The sequence below is a fragment of the Siniperca chuatsi genome, linkage group LG19 (genome assembly GCF_020085105.1).
Source record: "Siniperca chuatsi isolate FFG_IHB_CAS linkage group LG19, ASM2008510v1, whole genome shotgun sequence".
NCBI classification, from domain to species: Eukaryota; Metazoa; Chordata; class Actinopteri; order Centrarchiformes; family Sinipercidae; genus Siniperca; species Siniperca chuatsi.
The window spans coordinates 17,572,410-17,593,282 of record NC_058060.1 but is presented as its reverse complement, the minus strand read 5'-3'; the positions used below and the strand labels follow the sequence as shown (position 1 = coordinate 17,593,282).

The window sequence follows — 20,873 nt, the reverse complement described above, 5'->3', positions numbered from 1 at the left end:
AATATTATACAGTCATACTGTATGTTAGGCCAAAGGATAGAAATATAACAAATCTAAAGCTTGGAAATGGTAGATTCTAGTTTACTGAAAATTTTAGTTAATGACTTTAAAATCTTACTTAATGCTCATGAGGTGATATTTAATCTCTAAAAGTATTTTCTGAGGTCAAATATGTCTCTACTAATATTGCCCTAATCAAGGTCTTAATGACTGAGACCTTGGTCTGCTAATAAAGATTCACACTGATATGAGTGTGCAGAAGCTTTCCTCTGGATTAAAAATTAAGTATTAAAAAATTGAAAGTATATAACAGTTCTGACAGCGGAGACGACAAAACTCCACCAAGACAGAGGCCAAGAAAATATTGCCTTATGTAGCACATAGCCCATATCAACATTTTCTTTACTAGAGTAAAATATTCCCCAATATACCTGTTTAATTAGAAATAGCTTTGAACAATGAATGCCTGATGACCTATAAAACATTTTAAATAGCACATCTGTAAAGAACCAATGGTAATGTTTTCCAAGATTGCTGTTTTCTTCATGCCAACATTTCCAAATACTAATATGGATGCATCTCCACATTTAGCCTACCTGTATGAGATGGTCCCCGCGTGATTAAGTTGGTAGTTAAATTGAGATTCATTGACATTTTGACAGCGGTCTCATGTTCGAGATAACTCCGGCAAACTGCTTATGTGAAGAGGCACTTATTAAGCATTGAATTCCCTGAGCTGCATGTCAACTGATTATTCAACCACTTAATGTAAATCATATATGGCAGGCAGGGAGTCTCAGCACTGTGTATGTGTGTGTTGTTTGTGTGTATGCATGCACAAATGTACAGCAAATGTGTATTCAGTATTAAGGTTTGTGTGGCTTCAGTGTCTGTCCTTAATGTATACTGCAATTGGTATTTAAAGGGTTTACGGTAAGTGTGCATTTTTCTTGTTTTTACATGCTCATGACGTGACTGTTTATATGCACCTAAGTCCCTGGTTTTCCATTTGATTTCCACTCTAGCTACATAATGGAGGTGGATGCAGGTGAAATGATCCTGTCATGTGTCAATCTAGAGGAGCTGTTGGAGAATGCCACCGTCTTATGATGGCCGAAAGCTCACATTATATTTCTAATCAAAGAACTAAGTGCAGAGGCACAGAGGCAAAACTCATCTCAGAGAAAGGTCAAATGTAATGATGACCCCTCCCAATGGATTTGAAGGCTTTCTTTCCAATATCCTGTGCCATAATTAATGCAAGGGCACATCTATTTGAATATGTTCTGACAGGCTTCCGCAAAAAAATACTATCTTGCATCAGGCTTTAGTATTATCATATATATATATATATACACTCAATTTGAACAAATGAATGTGTAAAATCAAGCTCAAATTAGGCCAGCCTGAAAAATGTTTTACATTGAATTTCATGACACTTGACAACAGCAAATTAGTGTACAGTAAGAATGTTTACATCTTTTTATGAACTACTTACTTAATATCTTTTGTATATATGTTTAAGACCTGGGGCTTAATTTGTTTAAATAGCAACAGTGCTTCTTTCTGTTATGTAGTGCAGTTTGTGTGAATATAGACATAACTTTAGTATTTATCTTTATTAGCCATGCTAGCGGCATGTTTATTCGGGATGGTAATGTCAGTCTGTCAGTTGCTGAGTCGGCCCACCACTTTGGTTCTGACTGCAATATCTCAACATTTACAGGATGGATTGGCATAAAATTTGGTGCAGATATCGATTGGGGACAATGTATCCAACAACTTCGGTGATCTGTTAACTTTTCCTCTAGCCACCATGAAGTCAGAAGTTTAATTTGTCTTTGGTTTATGACCAAATACCTGTAAAAGTAATCACATTCCCATCATACTCAACTATACTTAGTGCTAATTAGCAAATGTTAGCATGCTAACACGCTAAACAAAGATGGTGAACATGGTAAACATTATACCTGCAAAACAAAGTCATGTTAGCATTGTCATTGTGAGCATGTTTGCATGCTAATGTTAGCATTTAGCTCACCAAATACAAGGAAGTAAGCAAATACAGCCTCACAGAGCCACTAGCATGGCTGTAGAGTCTTGTTTAAATCTTGGTGTTAGTGTTTGTCCCTGCTTCTGTTAGCAATGCACATTTGATATAGTGTACCTCGGACTGACTGTCCCTTCACCTTATCATCATTTGTCATTTTCATGTTAAAATACAAAACAATGGAAACTTGAGCAACAAGAACTACATTTATACAGTCACCCTTGATGCACTCAATAGGATCCAATAACTTCTGGTTCAGGGATGATGACTTGAAATTTGTATTTTGTTTTGCTGGAACACTCTTTCACATGAATATTTATTTCCACATTTTTTATATTATGCGCATGGTTATCAGGCAATATCAGTGCATTTTTCTTTTCTTTAATCTAACAAAGCCTGAATATTGTAGCATATACCACTTAACAACAAATACCATGTGCAGCCATCAGCGAATGCAATTCCTGCGAACGAATGGGACAAATCATTTCAGAGGGGACTTCAAAGAAAAACCACACTCACCATTTCCTACCAGGGAGAAGAGACAGACACACAGGCTGAAATAAATAAATAACTGTGATAAGAGTTGTACAAATTGATCTTGTAACAGCATGGGTATATGCTTTACTTCAAAATATATTTCCCCATGTTGGTTTTTCAAGCTGTTTTTTTTTTTTTTAAGAATCACAAAATGAGAAAATTTATTTTTATGTTAATTTCGAGATCTCTTATTCTCGTTTAAGTGTGAATGTAGCTCCACAGAGGACATGGGAGTGGCTTGTTTGCACTGCAGGGTATATTTTCTACCCATCCCTGTGTTGCATAGTGCATATATGTGTACTGTATCTGTGCATTTGAATCAGCCAGTGAATTCCACATTGGCCCTCAATTGCCTTTTTCCACGTTGACAACCTATCCAATCTCTTTCAGACACTGTAATAAACCCAAACAATGAAAAAATTGCAGCCTATAAAAATTTCAACAGTGCAGGAAGGCCAATCTGGCTGTTTTAAAAGTGGCTAAAATGCCATTACTGTGGCAGATCTGGATGTGAAATGTCATATTGGAGCAGCCCCACTGTGCCTGCAGCCCTGAGTAACACTGCCTCTTTGGAGACTCTAGCTGCCTCCCACTGATGAAAGACCGTCCAGCAGCTCCGTTTCTCAGCAACCTTTTACCATCACCTGACCTTTGCACTGTAGAAATGCCTTTGATACCATGCCATGCAGTTTGGTATTTGCCTCTCTCTATATCATGACGTGTGCTTTCCCCTGGGTAAGGGTGAACCTGTCTGCTTTTAATGAGTGTCAGAATGTAAAGTGTTTACTCTCCTACCTTTTGCTTCTTTTATGTTCCGCTGCCTTTGTTAGAGAGGTACGGTTACTGTGTATAGTTGACAGTGGTATTTTTACTCAGCTTGTTGAAGGGCAATTCCTCTGCCTTTTGTAAGGAATTAAATAAAATACTTTTTTTTTCTGGTGTACTCATCTCTTCCTGGAAAAAAAAAAAGCTCAAGGCCAAGGTGGCCTTGGAGGTGTTATGGAGATTTAGATCAAATTAAAGCAAAATCCACTTATGAAAACTCTAACACTTTTATAAATCATCAATCTGTGATGTTCAGTACATTCAAACATTCATTCTTCTCCAGTCAGTGATTTCCTGCATTTCTCACAGTAACTCAGGGTAGTGCAGTAATTTAGTGGTTAGCACTGTTGCTTAAAAACTAGAAGGTCCTCGGTTCTAGGCCTTTTTCTGTATGAAGCCGGGCTGCCACTAACAATTATTTTCATTACTGATGGCAGTCGATTGATTGTTTAATCGTTTTGTCTTTAAAATGTCAGAAAATGGTTAAATAAAAAGCCTGTGCACTTATTCAACCAACAGTCCAAAAACAAGAGATATTCAGTTTACTATCATATATGACAAAGAAAAGCATTAAATCCTCATATTTTAGAGCCTGGAACCAGAGAATGTTTGGCATTTTAGCTTGAAAATGACTAAAACGATTAAACAATTATCAGAATAGTTGCAAACTAATCGATTAACCTCTTCTTGCAGTGCCCCCTGGAGTGTGGGCGTCTAAAATTTGTTTACATGCCTGATTTAGCTCAGCCATTTTGATTTTTCTCACCCAAACTGTAGGTTTTGGGGTGCAGCAAATCACAAATGAAACAAAATTCAACTCTCAAAGCAGACTTAATAGCTCCAATGACATCCTTGTGGGTGCAGGTTGACCTGCTTGGCATATTTTAAGAAGAAATTATGACACTCTTGACTGCAGCCAGAGACTGTCTGGACACCCCGCTGCTTCCCCTCCACCTTCGCCACAGTAAATTCCCTATGTGGTGATCATTGAACTCAACTAGTTCCCCAGTGTAGGACATCTTATGATTTCCATGCTGCTGTTAAATTCTTGAAGTACCTGGTAGACTGCTAATGGACCTGACTGCAGCTTCAGAAATAATACTGGAAAATAAAGCCTGTGAAAAGGCTGAAAATATGTCAATGAGGTCCCTAACATGAACTTCCATTGGTTCCTGATTTATCTCTTTAGTGGCTATTTTCAGGGTTTATTCTAAGTACTGCAGAACTATAGACAAACAATTGACTGTTAGCCCCATCCCAAATAAGTACTGTCACTACGTCTATCAAGCTTTCCATTCTTGCAAGGCGCATGCAGTTTCCAATGATAACGATGGCAAATTCACCACTCGAAATTCAAAAATTTTTAACTTTAATTTTTGAAACAATGGCTCCTTGATTTCAGACAGAGGAAGACAAAAGCATGCTTGTCATTTCTAGACGCGACCGTAGTTTTTGCAGACTGAAATGACAACTGTCACTGGCAAATTTTTATCAGCTCTAGTTAGCCAGCTAATCCAGCTGTGGTGTCCACAGCTGGATAGCATGGCAGAGGTTTTTAAATGTCAGCGTTGAAGGGGGATGTGGCTGCCATTTGGCCTGACAAGCTGCATGCCAAGGGACTGGCAGCGGGATGCAGGGGCAGGGTGCTCCCGGTCCCGGCCACAGAGCTCTCACCTTCTGCCATTTATCATGCGGCTACTTGCCTAGCGCATCTGGCACCTTAGCAATGACAGCAGCAGGAAAAGCCTTTGCTGCAGGCTAACCAGTGGCCCATAGTAATCTTTTTAACATCACAACAAATTTAGGGCAGTAGTATATGTTTGATTAAACTCACTCCAGAGTATCTTATGGTTTAGTTGTTAGAAATGCAGTAATATTTTGAGGAAGTTTTGAGTTGTTCAGAGTGAATGACAATGACAAATGACAATCGTATGGTAGCGACAGGGCACAGATTGTAAAGTAGCAATCCTAGCAGTAATCCTAAGAACTAAATAACTAATGGTTATCTTTGTTGATAGGTGGGGTATTCAATAAAAATTACACATTTAAGAATATACTGTAGTCATATGTTAATCTTGATGTATAAATTAGTCATAGCTGTCTTTTTAGCAAACATTTTAAATTTGTGGTTGAAGTGAAGCAGTAGATTAATTATTGCTCAGTGAGCGCACAATACAGAAACCACTTTGCCCTCAATGAATTAAATGTAATCAACTGTCATATCATCTTTTATTGACTTTAATTGACTGTAATTGTCAATCCTGCTGTAACTGCTAGTTACTTTATGCATGGCAAGGTCAACTAAATTGCTAGATGAGCTGTTATGGTCTTTTATATGATGACCTTGACTTGTGAGGGTGTGTGAATATCTTCCATCTGATAAAGCATGAAATGAAACTAGACCACTAGACCGCCTCTAAGTGGCTTTAGTACATCTACTGGCTGTTTGGAAATACTATGCTATAAGGGTCTGTCTGGCAATATTTAGACATGGCAATAAATATTTAAATGACAAATAGTCTGTATATTATACCTGTTGAAACAACATATAGGATTTCAGTTGAAATGGCTACTTACCTATCAGATCCCCTCATGTGATATTTTTCTCAAAATAGGTGTTTAAACTCAGATAAGAAAAAGTATAAAATTGTATTTAAAAAGTCCAAAACATCAATGTTTCATCAGCTAAGAAAAACAGCCTTGTTCATTTTTAGCTAATCCAATGGGTTTTAAATGGTTTATTTATCTTAAAAAGTAGGAGAATTGTATCCTTAATCTTCAAATTAACTAAATTTGGAGATACATGGTTTTCTCTGGAGAGCAACAATATATTGAATTTAAATCAAAACTATGGCAGAAACTGTGATTTTTCCTTTACCTGGATCTGTACCTGCTATTTACTTTATTCTAATAACCGTTAATCTGACAGCATTCAATAACTGAGACTAATTAGGCCCTTTAGCCATGAACTGAAGACTTTTTTTAATGTGTTTGCTGTAATATATGTTGTCTTTCATCCTAATATATGATGCAATCATTGCAAATGTGGCGTACATGTGGAGGTAAAAAGCAGTGGCAAAGATCAGATGCTGATAGTGTGCTGTGAACTGGAGAAGGGTCCTGCTGTGATGGGATTTTTGCTTTACATATCACAGTCATGCCCATGTGTACATGGTTGCCAATATGCCTATTTACATTCACCCACACGCTCATCATGTCGGGTGTTAGCGTCAAACGCACAGATGCAGCTAACACCCAGTGCGGTGCAGGTGGAAATCTGTATAAAAATAGGATTCTCTGCTCATAAACAGAAGCTGCTACAAGTACACCACGCCTGAATCACACACACTTTAAGCCCAGACAGTCAAGAAAACCAGAGCACAGTTACATGTATGCAGCTTAAATACATACACAACAACAGTATGTCAAATAGTAATGATACAGTCAGTGACAAATACTGTAGGCTATATCACCTTAATTTGTCTTGTAATTATTTCCCCCAGTTTCATCCAAACCTTGTATATTCATGCACATTTTATCTAGAACATGGACAAATGAGTCAACAAACTAAACGTCTCCCACTTAAAGACTAATCTGTATAATTTTGAGGAAAAAGAATGCATAAAATTTGTCATTTTTCTTAGCTTCATCGACATCAAGAACTAATAGAAGGAATTACATTTCATTGTTGGGAATGACAAAAGGCAAAAGGATCTTGGCAATCCAGGTCCATGAACACATACAATCACTCGTCAGTCACTACTCATTACATTATTCACTTTGAAAAAGGCGGGGAAAAAAGACATCATCACAGCTTCACAAAAAGCCACACAGTGTAATTATGTTTGTGGGTGAAAATAGGCTAGATTGATTATATGCATTTACAATAATGAGCCGTCAATGTATTATTACATTACAGAGCCATCAAAATCTTGACATAAATCATAATTAATTCTGCCTTCAGAATTTCTGATCAGCCATACTTTGTATTGTTGTCAGAGGTTGTGGTGTGAAGCAATGGGAGATGTGAGTGGCAAACAGGCGGCTGATACCGTACTACAGCTGTGGCAGCAGTCTCATTAGGGATTCACAGAGGTTTCTTTCGACGAGCAGCGCTGCTTGCTTTGGCTCGGGGGCAGACTACTCTTATAAATCTGCTGGAGCTGTGAGACAGACAGACAGCGAGACACGCAGGGAGGCTGCGGCGCTGGGCAGGCAGAGTGTCAGCTCTGTTCGTGCAGAGGATTGTTTTGCAGCGCGAGGCCCCTGACTCTCCCCCAGCTGACTGGCGTGGCTTCATTAACATGGGCTGCGGCTCCTCCGATTTGCAGTAATTAAAGAGAGAAACCAGAGCGCTTGCCTCCAGTCCAGACACAGCCAGTGCCTGTCAAGTGAGATCGCTGTGGAACAGATCTAGCGTTCCTGGCCGCCTGCCACTCCACAATCCCCCCCTTCGTCCCAATAGTAAGAGTGAGTCTGGAGGAGAGGTATGGGGTGTTGGCGTCTGTGCCAAGTTACCCCCTAAGTAACCCCCGGGGTTACACAGGCACACACGCCTCTCCCCGTGGGCGCACGCTGGGCCGGCGTTGTCATGGTGATAACAAGGGAAAATGTTTAATGAAGACACTGATGAGAATTTATGAGGCTGTGGCTGTGTGCATTTACAGGGATACGACCCTTAGCCTATCACACGCTGCCTCCTGTGGTTCTACATCTATATCTTCACTTACGCAAGCTGTAGCTGATCATTGGGGCGTATGCTCAGGCATGCGGCCTCAATATGCTGCCAAGAACAGCAACACTCAGGTACAGTTGGAGACAGTTGGTTGTTCAATGAAGTTTAATCCAGTGTGATCAGAAATGTATATTGTTTTTATTTAGTCTAAACTGGAAGAATCAGTATCTAACAGTCTCTTGAGAGGTATTCTCTGGGGGGTAATTTAAATACAAATTGTATTTAGGGTGGCTGTATACTCCAGACAAAATTGAATTAGGTGTTTTCATACAGGCAAAATGGCAAAGGTGGATAACCAGCCATCAATACACCCTCTACTGTAGCTGACCAATGGAGCTATTTGATTGGTTGTGTTTTTTCAATTCAATTCAAATTCAAAGATACTTTATTTGTCTCCCAGGGGGCAATTAAAAGCAGCAAGAGTGCAAACAAAGTACACCTAAACAATTCATTCACACACATACGAGACTAAAATATATACGTACTGCATGTAAGAAGAAGAAATACACAACGATTAGGATAAGGTCAAAGTGCAGGTACATTAGTCTATATACAAAATAAACTGACCATTTCTTGTACTGTGATTGTTCACAAGTCTGATGGCTTCTTGATTAAAACCAGACTTCCTTCTATCCCTTTTACATACAGATGATCTAAAACGCATTCCTGATGGCAGCAGCTCAAAGCAGTCACAGAGGACATGTGTGGGGTCGTTGATAATATTATATGTTTTTTTGAGGACTCTGTCTGAAGCTGAACTAGGGATCTTGTGTTTAGCCAATAATTTTAGAGCTGACGCCAACAACACCTTGCAGTCGGGATGCAAACCAGCAAATATACGAAACAGTTAAAGTACTTTCAATGAAAGAAGAAGAAAACTTTGTCAGTATTCTTTGATCTACTCCAAAGGAGTTTAGTTTACGCAGACAGTATAGACGGACGCTGCTGAGTCTTTTTCACAAAGACATCTGTATTTTCACTAAATCTCAATCTGTCATCAAACACAGTTCCCAAGTATTTTTAGGTCCGAACAATTTCAGCATTTGTGCTATGAACGACTGAAAACTGCCAAAAAAAAGTGTTTTGGTGAGATTATCATTTCTTTAGTTTTGGGTACATTTAAATCCAGAAAACATGTATCGCACCAGTCCACAAACTCTTGCACTATGGGTCCATGTGATTGATCTGACTGACTGAGAAGTGACATAATAACAGTCATCAGCAAATTTTACAATATTTTGATTTTTATGTTTACTACGACTGTCATCTGTATACAAGATAAAAAATAGAGGAAAAAGGACACAACCCTGCGGTGAGCCAGTGGAAGTACAGATTGATTCAGATGCTCTTACCATTTATAATTACTGTCTGAGTCCCATTAGTGAGAAAACTGATAATCCATCTGTAAGTACTTTTTTTTTTTTACCAATGTACCTCAGCAGACACATCATAAAGGGCCACAGATGCACACCTTTTCACCCAGTATAAGGGTACCAAGTAGTTCCTGACAGTTTGAGGTACAAATTTGTACCTTTAATTCAGCCTGAACTAAAGGTACAGTTAATTAGGGATCAGACAGCACAACACTCAAGTCTCTCGAGATGGTCACTATGTCAGATTAGGTGATCACGGTTCCTTAAATTCTTGCCATGACTTGTCCCAGACACACCTCAGACTACACATAGTTTGCTGTTTTTCATGACCTGAATGACATGCAAAGGTGATTAGGTAGAATGTGACATAGACAGACTTCCGGGATCAGGAATATCAATAACCATGGTGTCCAAAAGCGTCATGAAGCATGTTGTAGATATCGACGAACTATGCAAGAGAAGGCAAGAAAAAAAACAAGACATGCTAGTCTTTCCTTCAAGGCTGCAGTTGGTTCTCTTCCACTATTGACACACTACATGAAATAAAATTATCTTGTCCAATTGTCATTTTCGTTCTCGACACATCATGTCTCTTGAATTGAGCCATTGTCAGTCTGATCCCGGTATTACTAAAATGAGTTAAGGTAGCACACTTATACGGCTGCCTGGAGGGTGCACTAGAAAAAGTCAACACGATAAAGACCTGCGTTCAATCCCCAACAGCAGTGCTTCCACATTTTTCTGAGATTGTGGTGGAATTTAAACTCTTGGGACAATCAAATTCAGCACCAATGTGTTTCAGAGGCTTTGAGATGTATGTGGACCCAGGTGTGGAAAGGACACATCCTACTGAACCCATGAAGTTATTCTGGGCTCTCCTCTGAACACTTCTCTTTGTCCCTTTACTGTCAATCTCAGTATCAGAGTCTCCCAGCCCACTAAGTCTCTTGTGACTTGGGTTTCAATTATGAATGCTACCTTTGACTACCTCTGTTATTCCACGGCAGCCCACATATCCCTGCCTGCCACCACTCATGTGTGACTTGATGTATTGTCTCACTGTTTTCCCCCCTTTCAAAATTAATTGCAGTTTTATCTCTGCCCAAGATAAAAAAGCCTGCAGAGAACATAATAGTCTAAAAGTAGTGTGGATTCTATTCAAACAAAACAATTAAAACCTTGGTGTTTTCCTTGCTGTTTTTGGAAGTGTTGGATGTGATTTTTAGTGGCAGTTCTTCTTTTATCTTTTAACGGAATAGAATGAGGTATTACCTTCAATTACCTTTCGTGATTGGGTTGTGTTTTAGCAAACTCAGATCACATTCTGGACCTGACCATTTTATTTGGTGTCTAATGACTTTTCACCTACAGTATCGTAATACCCCTCATCTCAAACTAATTACATTACAAATAATTCTAGTCATTGTGATTAATGCAAATCTGAGCGTAATTTGCTTTGTCTCAGACCACAGTGCAAACATCTTCGCTGAGCTGATTTAACTTTAATTTTTAGTCGTGAGCACCATTTGCTGACTTACTTTAATTAATTTTGGCTGGCATTTTAGCAAACATGAACATTATCCTCGTTAGACATATTGCTATTGTCAACACAGCTGCAGGTAGAAAGGACAATTACTGTCAACTACAACCAGTTGGGAATTAAGGCTGCACCTTGAGCAGATTAAGTTGAAGTAAATCAACTCAACTTTCACAAACTTAGTAGATGACGTGGTCTCGTCTGGAATTAACTAATGCAGTATTGAAAGGGAAGATCAGATCTTAAATTTAAAGCTATTCTTTATCTTTAATAACAGCTCAAATTAGATTGTCTGTGTGTTATTGGCAACAGAGTAGCCTCTGTCTTTTAACATAATATCATGTAGATGCAACCATCAAGTGCATATTTAAGACCTCTTTTTACAGGCATCTTGTTTTAAAATGAGTCAGCTGGAAATATGAAGAAGTTAGCCGAAGACGACATTTTCAACCAACTAATGGAGCTAATGTTAGCTTAGTTAGCTAGCTAACTACAGCTGACAAACTCTGCTAGTGACAGTTGTCATTTCAGCAGCTAAATTGACAGTCGCCAGCTAGAAATAAGAAGCTGCTTCTGTCTACCTCTGTCTGAAATCAAGGACCCATTGTTTTAGAAATTACTAAGAATTTTGAGTAGTAAATCTGCCACCGTTATTATAAACTGCATATGTCTTGTTTGCGAACGGAAAGTTTGACATGGGTAGGAAGAGGGAGGGATGGTAAATTGAACTGAAATTGAATAGAAAGAGGCTTTGGCTGACTGCTTAACACCATCTTATAGAGATTAGTCCATAATTTTGGCCTGTTCTTTGCGTAACCTATATATCATTAATCATCAGTAAAATTACACACTGTCGATGTAAAGCAATGAAAATGAGCACTAAATATGTATCACTTTGTTGTCATCCTCATATATTACAACAACGTTTTTCATTTTACAGATATGGTGTGATTTTCTACTCCATGATGCCACATCACAGTTTCTTTTTGAAGTACACATTGTTGTGCATGTGTGTGGGTTTGCCTCTCTGCTTTAAATATAGTCAAGATGACAGGCATAGCATTTACCTTGATGTTTACTGCTTTGAACTACTTGGCATGGGCAATGCCTGGACTGGGATTCACATAAGAAAGAGACCTATTTGAACAAGCTCATCTAGGGAAAATACCAGAATGACATGGCTGACACACACACAGGCTTTGAATGGTTCCTCTCTGAGCAAGTGATGAGCATGAGACACAGCAATTCAAATGTTTCAAGTAAAACCCAGAAATGGGACCTTTTTGTGTCTTTGAACATCATCCATTAGGAAACATGACATCTCTCTCTCTCTCTCTCTCTCACTCTCTCTCTCAAACTGCAGTGTACCACCTAACAATATACCAAAAATGACATCTCTATACTGTGAATCCAAATAGACAGACTTCCAAACCAAACTTTGGCTTCTGCCTATATGAGAGATTAGTTTCATTATAAATATTAAATATAAGCATGGAAGTAGAACATTTTAAAAGAAAGCAGTAAAAACCCAGAGGAGGCTGGATCTTTTCCTCTCACACACATCTTGTAATATCACTTCAGCAATAACAATAACAGCTGGTGGATCTGATTAAAAAAAAACAGAACACCCAAATGTGTTTTGTTTTGCATACATTTCTCTCTGCATTACAGTTTGAAGCTAATCCTCCAACACCTTCCCAAATGCAGCTGCAGTAACAGTCTCGCTCAGATATTATTATGAATAATTTATTGTACCCCATTTCAAAGAGCTGAGCAGAAATCCCGACTATTTTTGGTTTAACGGTATCACGCGTTAGTTAAGTCTGCAGGTACACATTGCAGCTGTTGGTTTCTTGTGCAGCACTGTGGTGTAAACGGCATTAGCCTCTCACTGATATCATTATAGTGTGATTGGTATGTGGACCACCGGCTCAGTGTGCTACTGGGCTGGTGTTCTCTTCTATTTGCTCAAATATATTACAATTTCTGACTTTTCTGTGTCCAGGCTAAGGTGTTCTTGCAGGCCCATGAATTGTATGTCTACTGTATGTGCATTTTGGATGTGTGTTTTGCAAGAAAGACCTACTAACACCTGTGCATGTATATTCAGATTGCACACGCAGGGACAGTAAATATGTACAAAATTGTGCAGCCTGTAGGGTGCAAGCAAATATTTAAGCAAGTTATTGTCTCTTCATCCCCTTTTCTCAACTCTGACATCTCAGGTAGTGCACTTGATCATGAAAAGAGGTATGCGACACGGTGAAGTGCCGCATACCTCTTTCTCCCGTTGTTTAAACAACGCTCGCTGCTTTTCCATCTTTTTTATTAGAAGTGGGAAGTGTGTCATGGAGGCAAACACCAGAGCAGCGCAGGAGAGGATGACAGATAAGCCTTGCAGGACTCACAGCGACTGTTCGAACATGTGTTACCCCGAGGAAGTACTTACTGGAGGAACACACAGGCATGACAGCATCCATGAATATCGCCAGTGACCATAAGAGTGACTTCAGTATGTTCCTGAATTTGACTGCTTGTAGGTTTTTGTGAGAATGAATCGATGCACGTCAAACCTCCCTGGTGTGATAACCATTAGCACTGGCCTCACTGAAGGATGTGACATGAGTTGTGAAATCGTATTGTGTAGTGCGTAGTAGTGGCTTAAATGTGTGAAAATGTATCCATTTACGCAGAGTTCATGTGAAGAAAAACAACAGGTGCCAAAGTCAGGCTTTCCTTCAAAGAAGCATCTGAAGATGGTGTCTGGTTCTTGGTAGACATTTTCTTTTTCCCCCCCCTTTTTCCATCCACTGTGGTGTCAGGGGAATACCCTTGTTTGGATGAGTGTGGATTTAGATAGGACTGACAGGTGTGTGACCAGGGTATCTCATATGAAGAAGAATGAACAGGGCTCTCTTCCAGTTCGCCAGAGAACAGGAAAGATATGATCGTGTGGTTGACTTAATGTAGGGACTGATTTTCTGGGGATTAACTTCCAGGGGCCACTATTTCTTTCTTTCCAGTAATAAAACCTCTCACTGGCAATCATGATAAAAGTCTCCCACCATGCATTACTCTTGCATCCGCCTTACATTTGTGCAACAGTGAGCACTGCAGCCGATTCTTTCTTGTATTCAAATTGAATGCTGCAAGATAAAAATTTGCCTCTCAGACGACGGGTGGTCGGACCATTTTTGTGCCCTCAAGCAGGCGCGAAAAACTGAATTTGGATTCTGAATCATTTCTGATAAATGAGGTTGCCAGTGTGCAGAAAGCATGACGTAAAAGTGTCACTCTATGGCATATAAGGAAGGTGCAACATTTGTTCATAGTCTTTTTTTTTAAGAAACAAAAAGAGCATAAAATAACAAAAAGCACAGATAATTTCAGTTGTGCAACAGCATCATACACAAGGTCTAGTATTTGAGAGTTTTAGGGATGCTAAAAAAAATTGTTGAGTCAGTTTGAGTGTGTTCTGCTTCAGATTTTGTCCCTGTGGGCCGCGGCCGTCTGGTTGGCTCTGCTTTTTGAAGGTGGGGTAGCGTCCGATGCGGCCACGGACCCGGGCTGGACAGCGAGCTCGTTTTTGTTCTCCCCTTCACATTGCCAACTCCAGCTGTCACACAGAGGGACAATAGAGAAGAGGAGGGGGTGCTCTCTGAATGGAAAAAATAAACTGAGAGCCCCCACACACACACACACACACACACACCCCCTCCCCAAGACTCGTCATCTGCATTTGACAGGACCCCCGTTCTCCTCTCTTCACCACCCCTTTTCTTTTTCTTTCTCCTTTTCTCTCCCTGTGCTCTCCATAATCCCCCTTTCTCTCTCTTTCCCTGCTAAGTGCAGCTGTTACTCTCCATTGGATCTTTTTTTTTCTCCAGACTGATTGCTAATTAGGATAGCTTTTTGGTGAGTTTTATCTTTAAAACTTGTTAAACTTGCAATTTTCCTCTCCTTTTTTCTTTATTCCGGCAGATCTTGGATGAAAGCAGAGAAAAGACTGAAATTAATTTAGGCTGAGCATTTTTCAGACTGCACCCAATGTCCCATGCAGGATTCATATAGTTTACAACTACTGTACTGTGTGGTAGCCTCTTATTATAGTGCTCACTTCAGCTTTGAATGCAAAAGCCTACTTTGAAGAATAGACTGCCCCATCTCCCTTATTCTGTTCACATAACTGAATCCCTGGGAGAGGGAGCAGAGGAAAAGGAGAGCCTGAGAAAACAGCAATTCACACACCGAACACAGAGACCCCTAGTAGCTCAACAAATGAGTGTCTAGCCCTATGTCCATTCATATCGCCCCTTGGTCCGCAAGCCTATTAGCCAGGCATCGCTCCTTGAACATTCACTGTCGACAACATGTGGAGGCATCGCTATAGCAACCAGTGGATATGACATGTGCAATGGACGGGGACTCCTGAGCTGCTGAATATAAGGAGGGGCTCAGCCTTAACTAAATGATCGCAAAAAACCCAACCCCACCACCTCCCCATCTCTTTTCATTGGCACAGAGACGCTGAAAGGACTCACTAGTGGGGCTTCTGCACATTCTTCCAAGGCTCGGAAAATCAAGCGGGCATATCCCACATTCTTCTCCCTTTTCTTATTCTCTCCGACTCTCCCTTTTTTTTTTTTTTTTTCTTCATCTTCGTGTTGAAGCCGCGGTCTTTTGTTGGCGCTGGGGGACGCATGGGACCCTCGCAGGGGAACTTTTGGAGAAGCAGACTGAGTGGGCGGCCGGGACTCACATACGCTTCTTGGAGCTGTGGCGAGCGTCAGTGGTTAACCATGCTCTCTGGAATACAAGACACAGCAATCTCCGTTTACTGCAAAATGTGCGCTCTGCCCCGCGACATGGATTTGGGTAATTATCTCCTGGCTTGAAACGTGTGTCTGTCCTGTTTTTTGTTGTTGTTTTGTTTGTTTGTTTGTTTTGTTTTTTGTTTTTGTGGTGTTCAGTGTGCAAGTTTTAATGCGTCAAATGCGTAAAAGGCGCCTCAAAGGACCGGGTTTGAAAACTTGTCAACAGTCATAACATCACGTTGAGAGCTGGTTTTGTTTCCGATGTGAATGAAAATGTTTTTAGTGTGTTGCAGAATATTTTAGGAGTTCTGGTTTCTTGGTTTCATTTTTTTTAATTCTTTCTGCTTTGATAGTCCGCTGGAGATCGAATCTCCAAAAGCTTATGGGATAAAATATAATCGAGCATCGGAAAAATGTGCATGCGAATATAGTCAATCTAAACGTAAGCTCATCGAAAAATCCTATGAAAAGTGGATCTTGAGCCCGGTGGTTTGCTGTGAGTACATCTGGCTGCAGGGGACAAAGTTTCTGTGCAGGTTGATCCTGCCTGGTGCTGCCCGGCAGCAGCTCCAACTCATAAACCCTGAGAACTGAAAGAACTGTGTTTGCATGAATTGTTCTATTTTAATCATGTGTTTAGTAAAACAATAAACGCAATTATCTTTATCTTATTTAAATCGTATGCAACTTAGCTCTTACAATTCTATTCTTAGATGCATTTCCAAAAATCTAGTGTAGGATTGACCAGAAATTAAAAAAATATGTTGTAGTGTTTTATGGTAATATGAGTTTGCCCATATCAAACTGCTTTATTTCTCAAATTTTTTCAAAGGTTTTTAGAGTTTACAAATGTGTCTGAAAAATAGGCCTAACAATTTCCACTAGTACTGTATTACCTTATCTATGAAAAACAGCATGCTTGTAAAATGTTGCATCAAGACAAAATTTTGCATTTCATATGTGATCTTTTTTGTTAACCACAGTCCTGACAGTCACATTGTATTGCATAGAAACCACTTTAAATGTAGCTGATTTAGCTGCAACTTTTTCTTTTTTTAAAAACCTAGGTTTAGGGTTGATTGGGGTTTGGCAGTTGTGTGTTTGGGAGGATTTTCCTCTTGTACTTCTTAAAGGTATTGTGATGTGAGTGAATGGATAGCCAGCCGCCCCAACAACACCTCTCTGCCTGACCTTTCCTCTATCATTTGAATAATCCAGAGCACCGAAATCCATCTGCCTCTTGTCTCCTCTCAGATTGGCTAATTCACAGGCAGGGGCAATGTGAATAGAAGAGAGAAACAGAAGAGGGAAAGTCTGTTAGAGGCAGAGGGTAATAACTCCACTGAGTTGGATCCTACAACACAATAGCAGTGTTGAACATGATTTTAAAGGAATCGATAAAAATGAATTTATTTAGGTTTAAAAGGTCAATTTTGATTAGAAATAGAATTCCTGGAGGGGAAAAATCTTTATTTCATTGGAGTATTTCATGTCGATCTCAAATTTCAATGCAAAAATACACTCAGATCTAAATATTTTTGCGAGCTTTGATTATGGTAATAATTAGTCTGATTTACTGAAAATACCATTTTCATATATTGTTATTAAATCATTCAAATGCTTTTTTCAGTTAAAGTGATTCAATTTAGTTAAGTGTTTATGAATATTTTAAACATTTCAGTTAGACAAATCTGTTTTTATGACATACTCCAATTATAATAAAATAAAATAATTACAAAAATGTTTAATTTAAAAAAAAAAAGCAATGGGAAAGAACTCTAAAGGCCCATGAAGGTAATTCTTAGCCTCACATCTCCTCCCTTTTTTCTCTCTGTCTGTATCTCCTCTGGTTTCTTTCTAACACGATTACCGCCTTCAAACACTCTTTTATGCTTGCAGTGCATTTCAAGCCTGTTTGCTCCCACAGAGGAAATGCTTTTTATTCATTTCAAGGTGTTTACCTGAATATTTTCAAGAGTAGCCACAGATTGTAGAGGGCCATGTCTTTGATGAACTCGGTAAGACTTGTTTTTGTTTTTTCCTTTTTAGAATAAAGAAAATATTTTAGTCAAAGGAGCTTGGAGTTGTCAAGCAGGTTTGAACCAATAAGTCTATAGGGGGCACTTTCAGAGGCAACAGTCTTGAATCACCATACCGATGTGACATGCTGTGTCTACAGTGAAAAATAGGCTGAATATTAATATATCTAATAAGGGTTTTTCAGGTGCTATATATTCAGTCTGTTATTGTGTTTTATTGTCTTTTTATTGTTATTCTCAACAAGTACTCTAGCAAATGAAAATTGTGTTAAATCTAAATGTCGTTCCTGTTGTCTGTATGTTCATTTGATCACTGAACAACACAGACGAGTCATTGGATCGAGGCCATTCCTCCTCTCTGTCCCCGTACATGAGCCTCTTCATACCTCTCAGTTGTTGATTAACCTCTTAATGCTTGATTGAAACTACATGCTCGAGCCACAGCAATTGCAATCAACAGCAACTGTCCAACACAGTAATCGAAAAGACCTGGGTATCCGCACAACCACTAAAACATTGGCAATTACGAGCCACAAGGTCAAACCATATTGTTACTGGTCTGAGGTGAAGTGTCTTGTTTTGAAAATGGTATAACAAGATGTAGCCATCCTTCAGCTGGCCCATTAGACCCCTCAGGCTAAATGTCAGAGCTCTGCCATTTATTTTTTTCATGTTGTAGATTTGATTCAGTTCACCCATCAATCTTTCAATATTGCATGCAGACAATTAGGAGCCTGCTGATGTCTTTGCGCACTGTTATTGATATTGCCCTTTTGCAGATGTATAGCTATTGGCATGATTGCAGCTGATAAAATTAGATCAAAGACTTGGAGAACTGGCTTTCACAGAAACCCCATGTTTTTGTGTCAGTCATAGAGGACAGTAAGGATGATTCATGTGAAGTAAATTGTGCTGGGAATATAGTATCTTTCTATTTTTGAGATGGATGTTAAATGAAAACTAACTTGGCAGGATGTCTATATTTTATGCAATCAGCAAAGAAAATCTTTAACAGTAGCTACATTTTAGGTATCATTAATTATCCTTCCTAATTATCGCTGTTATGCCCTCAAAATATTCTGTATAAGTGGGGCCCACAGGGAATTTATCATTGCAGTAAATGGCCATGAGTGGACCAATTACCAACACATAGGCCAATTCTTTAACCTATGCTGATAAAAATCTCTTAGATGATATTAAGCACATTAAAAACAAGTCTGTCATAGTGAGACAAACCCAATACCTTCCTGTTTGAATTAACATGCAGTGTGGGTGTGAATATTTGAAAAGGCTTTTCTATTCAACTGGTGGTGGATGTATGAAGGGTCCAGTCTGGGCTGCCTGTGTCTCTCCAGTCCTGGTAGCCATTAGCTGTGCGGCTTGGGCCAGGGCCTAATCCAGCCAAACTCAGGACCAGAGGAGCTAATTAAGCACAAGCTTTTAGTATCCCAACCTCCTGTAGCTGCACAGTGCCAGCCCGCCCCATGCCAGCACTAAATGGGGGTTGTAAATATCTATAGTGGGGCACAGTGTGGAGACAGCACTGGACAGGGGCTAGTAGTAGGGGTTGACTGAGTCTGAATGCATATTATAAGGCCAGTATTAGAGCTGGCTAATGAGTGGGGGCGGGTCAGACAGTGGTGGTGGGTGGAAGGAAAGAGCGGGAAAGGAAGTGAAGGTAGGTAAGGAAGCACTCACAGTGCTGTTGAGTCCACATTTTTTCACAGGAAAGTCAAGACAAGCCTTCAAGTGAAAATTGATGCACTGCAGACTTGATATGGAGGTTGCTCTAAATCAAAAAAGACTACATCAATCAGAAAAAAGACAGAGTGGCATCCTTTACTGCCCTGACAGTGTGTTCTCTCTCTGTTTGTGTGTCCTCCAGAGGGGCAGCCTGACCCAGATCCCCGTGGTGAAGGAGACCAGGGTGGAGTCAGGACAGTTCCTGCTGCTCTCCGTCCTCTGCATGCTCTTCATCCTGGTGGCGCTGGCAGTGTCCACCACTTTCTTCTGCGTGCGCCAGCGCTCCCACCTCCGCATGAAGGAAAAGCTGGCCAGCCTGGGGACTGACACCAGTACTGATGCCACCGCAACCTATCAGGTGAGACCAGCCCCCTCGCTATTAGCCAGTCAGGGGCCAGGACACTTAGCCTGTGCTCTGCCATTGGAAGAACGCACTCTGTTCAGATACGGTAGATTTTCTGATTGGTTTGTGAGAGTGTGTTTTTTAATGTGTGTATGTGTTTGAGTGATTCTCTTCTACCTGCTTTTATGACATTTTTTGGCTGTTGTGATTTTTTGGCTTTTTTGATTAAATTAATTATTTTTTAATGTGCAGTGCAATAATTGTACATCGGAAATCACTTTTGTTGTGTTTATTTAAATAATTTTTATGCTCTTTATTCCTTACATATTTGACTTATTGCTCCAATAGATATTCGCTCCATCCAATTATTCAATGCTCAGCCTTGCTTGAGAAGTGTGTGTGTGTGTGTGTGTGTGTGTGTGTGTGTGTGTGTGTGTGTGTGTGTGTGTGTGTGTGTGTGTGTGTGTGTGAGACAGGGGAACAGGCCGCCACTGTGACCTATTCCCTCTGTTCCTCCAGGGCCATGGGCAGCCTGGGCCATATTGATTTTCAGCATTGGGGCTCAGCTGTGCCCAGCATGGCACTCAACAAATTTATCTGCATGTCGCGTTAACATTTTCAATATTTAATCAGGTTTTCACAGAGCTGCTCTATCTATCAAAAGCTGGAGGTGTTACAGTATTATAACAATGGCCAAAGAGAAGCAAAAATAAGCAAAGATAAAAAAATATGAATGTATTTTTTTATTTTAGATATTAAGATTATGTCCATTTTTGTTTATTATAAACCCTTTTTCAAAATGTTTATCATGTTTTGCTTCTGTACAAATATTAGGTTATATATGGCACCTATTCTTTCTCAATACCTTTAGGGATGG

The 20,873-nt window shown here is 39.7% G+C and overlaps 1 protein-coding gene across 1 annotated transcript in view; it reads left to right on the top strand.

The window, feature by feature from the left end:
* ptprn2 (protein tyrosine phosphatase receptor type N2) overlaps positions 1 to 20,873 on the top strand; it is a 127,933-nt gene that overhangs the window by 80,233 nt on the left and 26,827 nt on the right. The window contains exon 12 of the mRNA XM_044176772.1: positions 19,796 to 20,011. Within this exon, the coding sequence (XP_044032707.1) occupies positions 19,796 to 20,011 (216 nt within the window). The remainder of the gene's footprint in view (positions 1 to 19,795; positions 20,012 to 20,873) is intronic.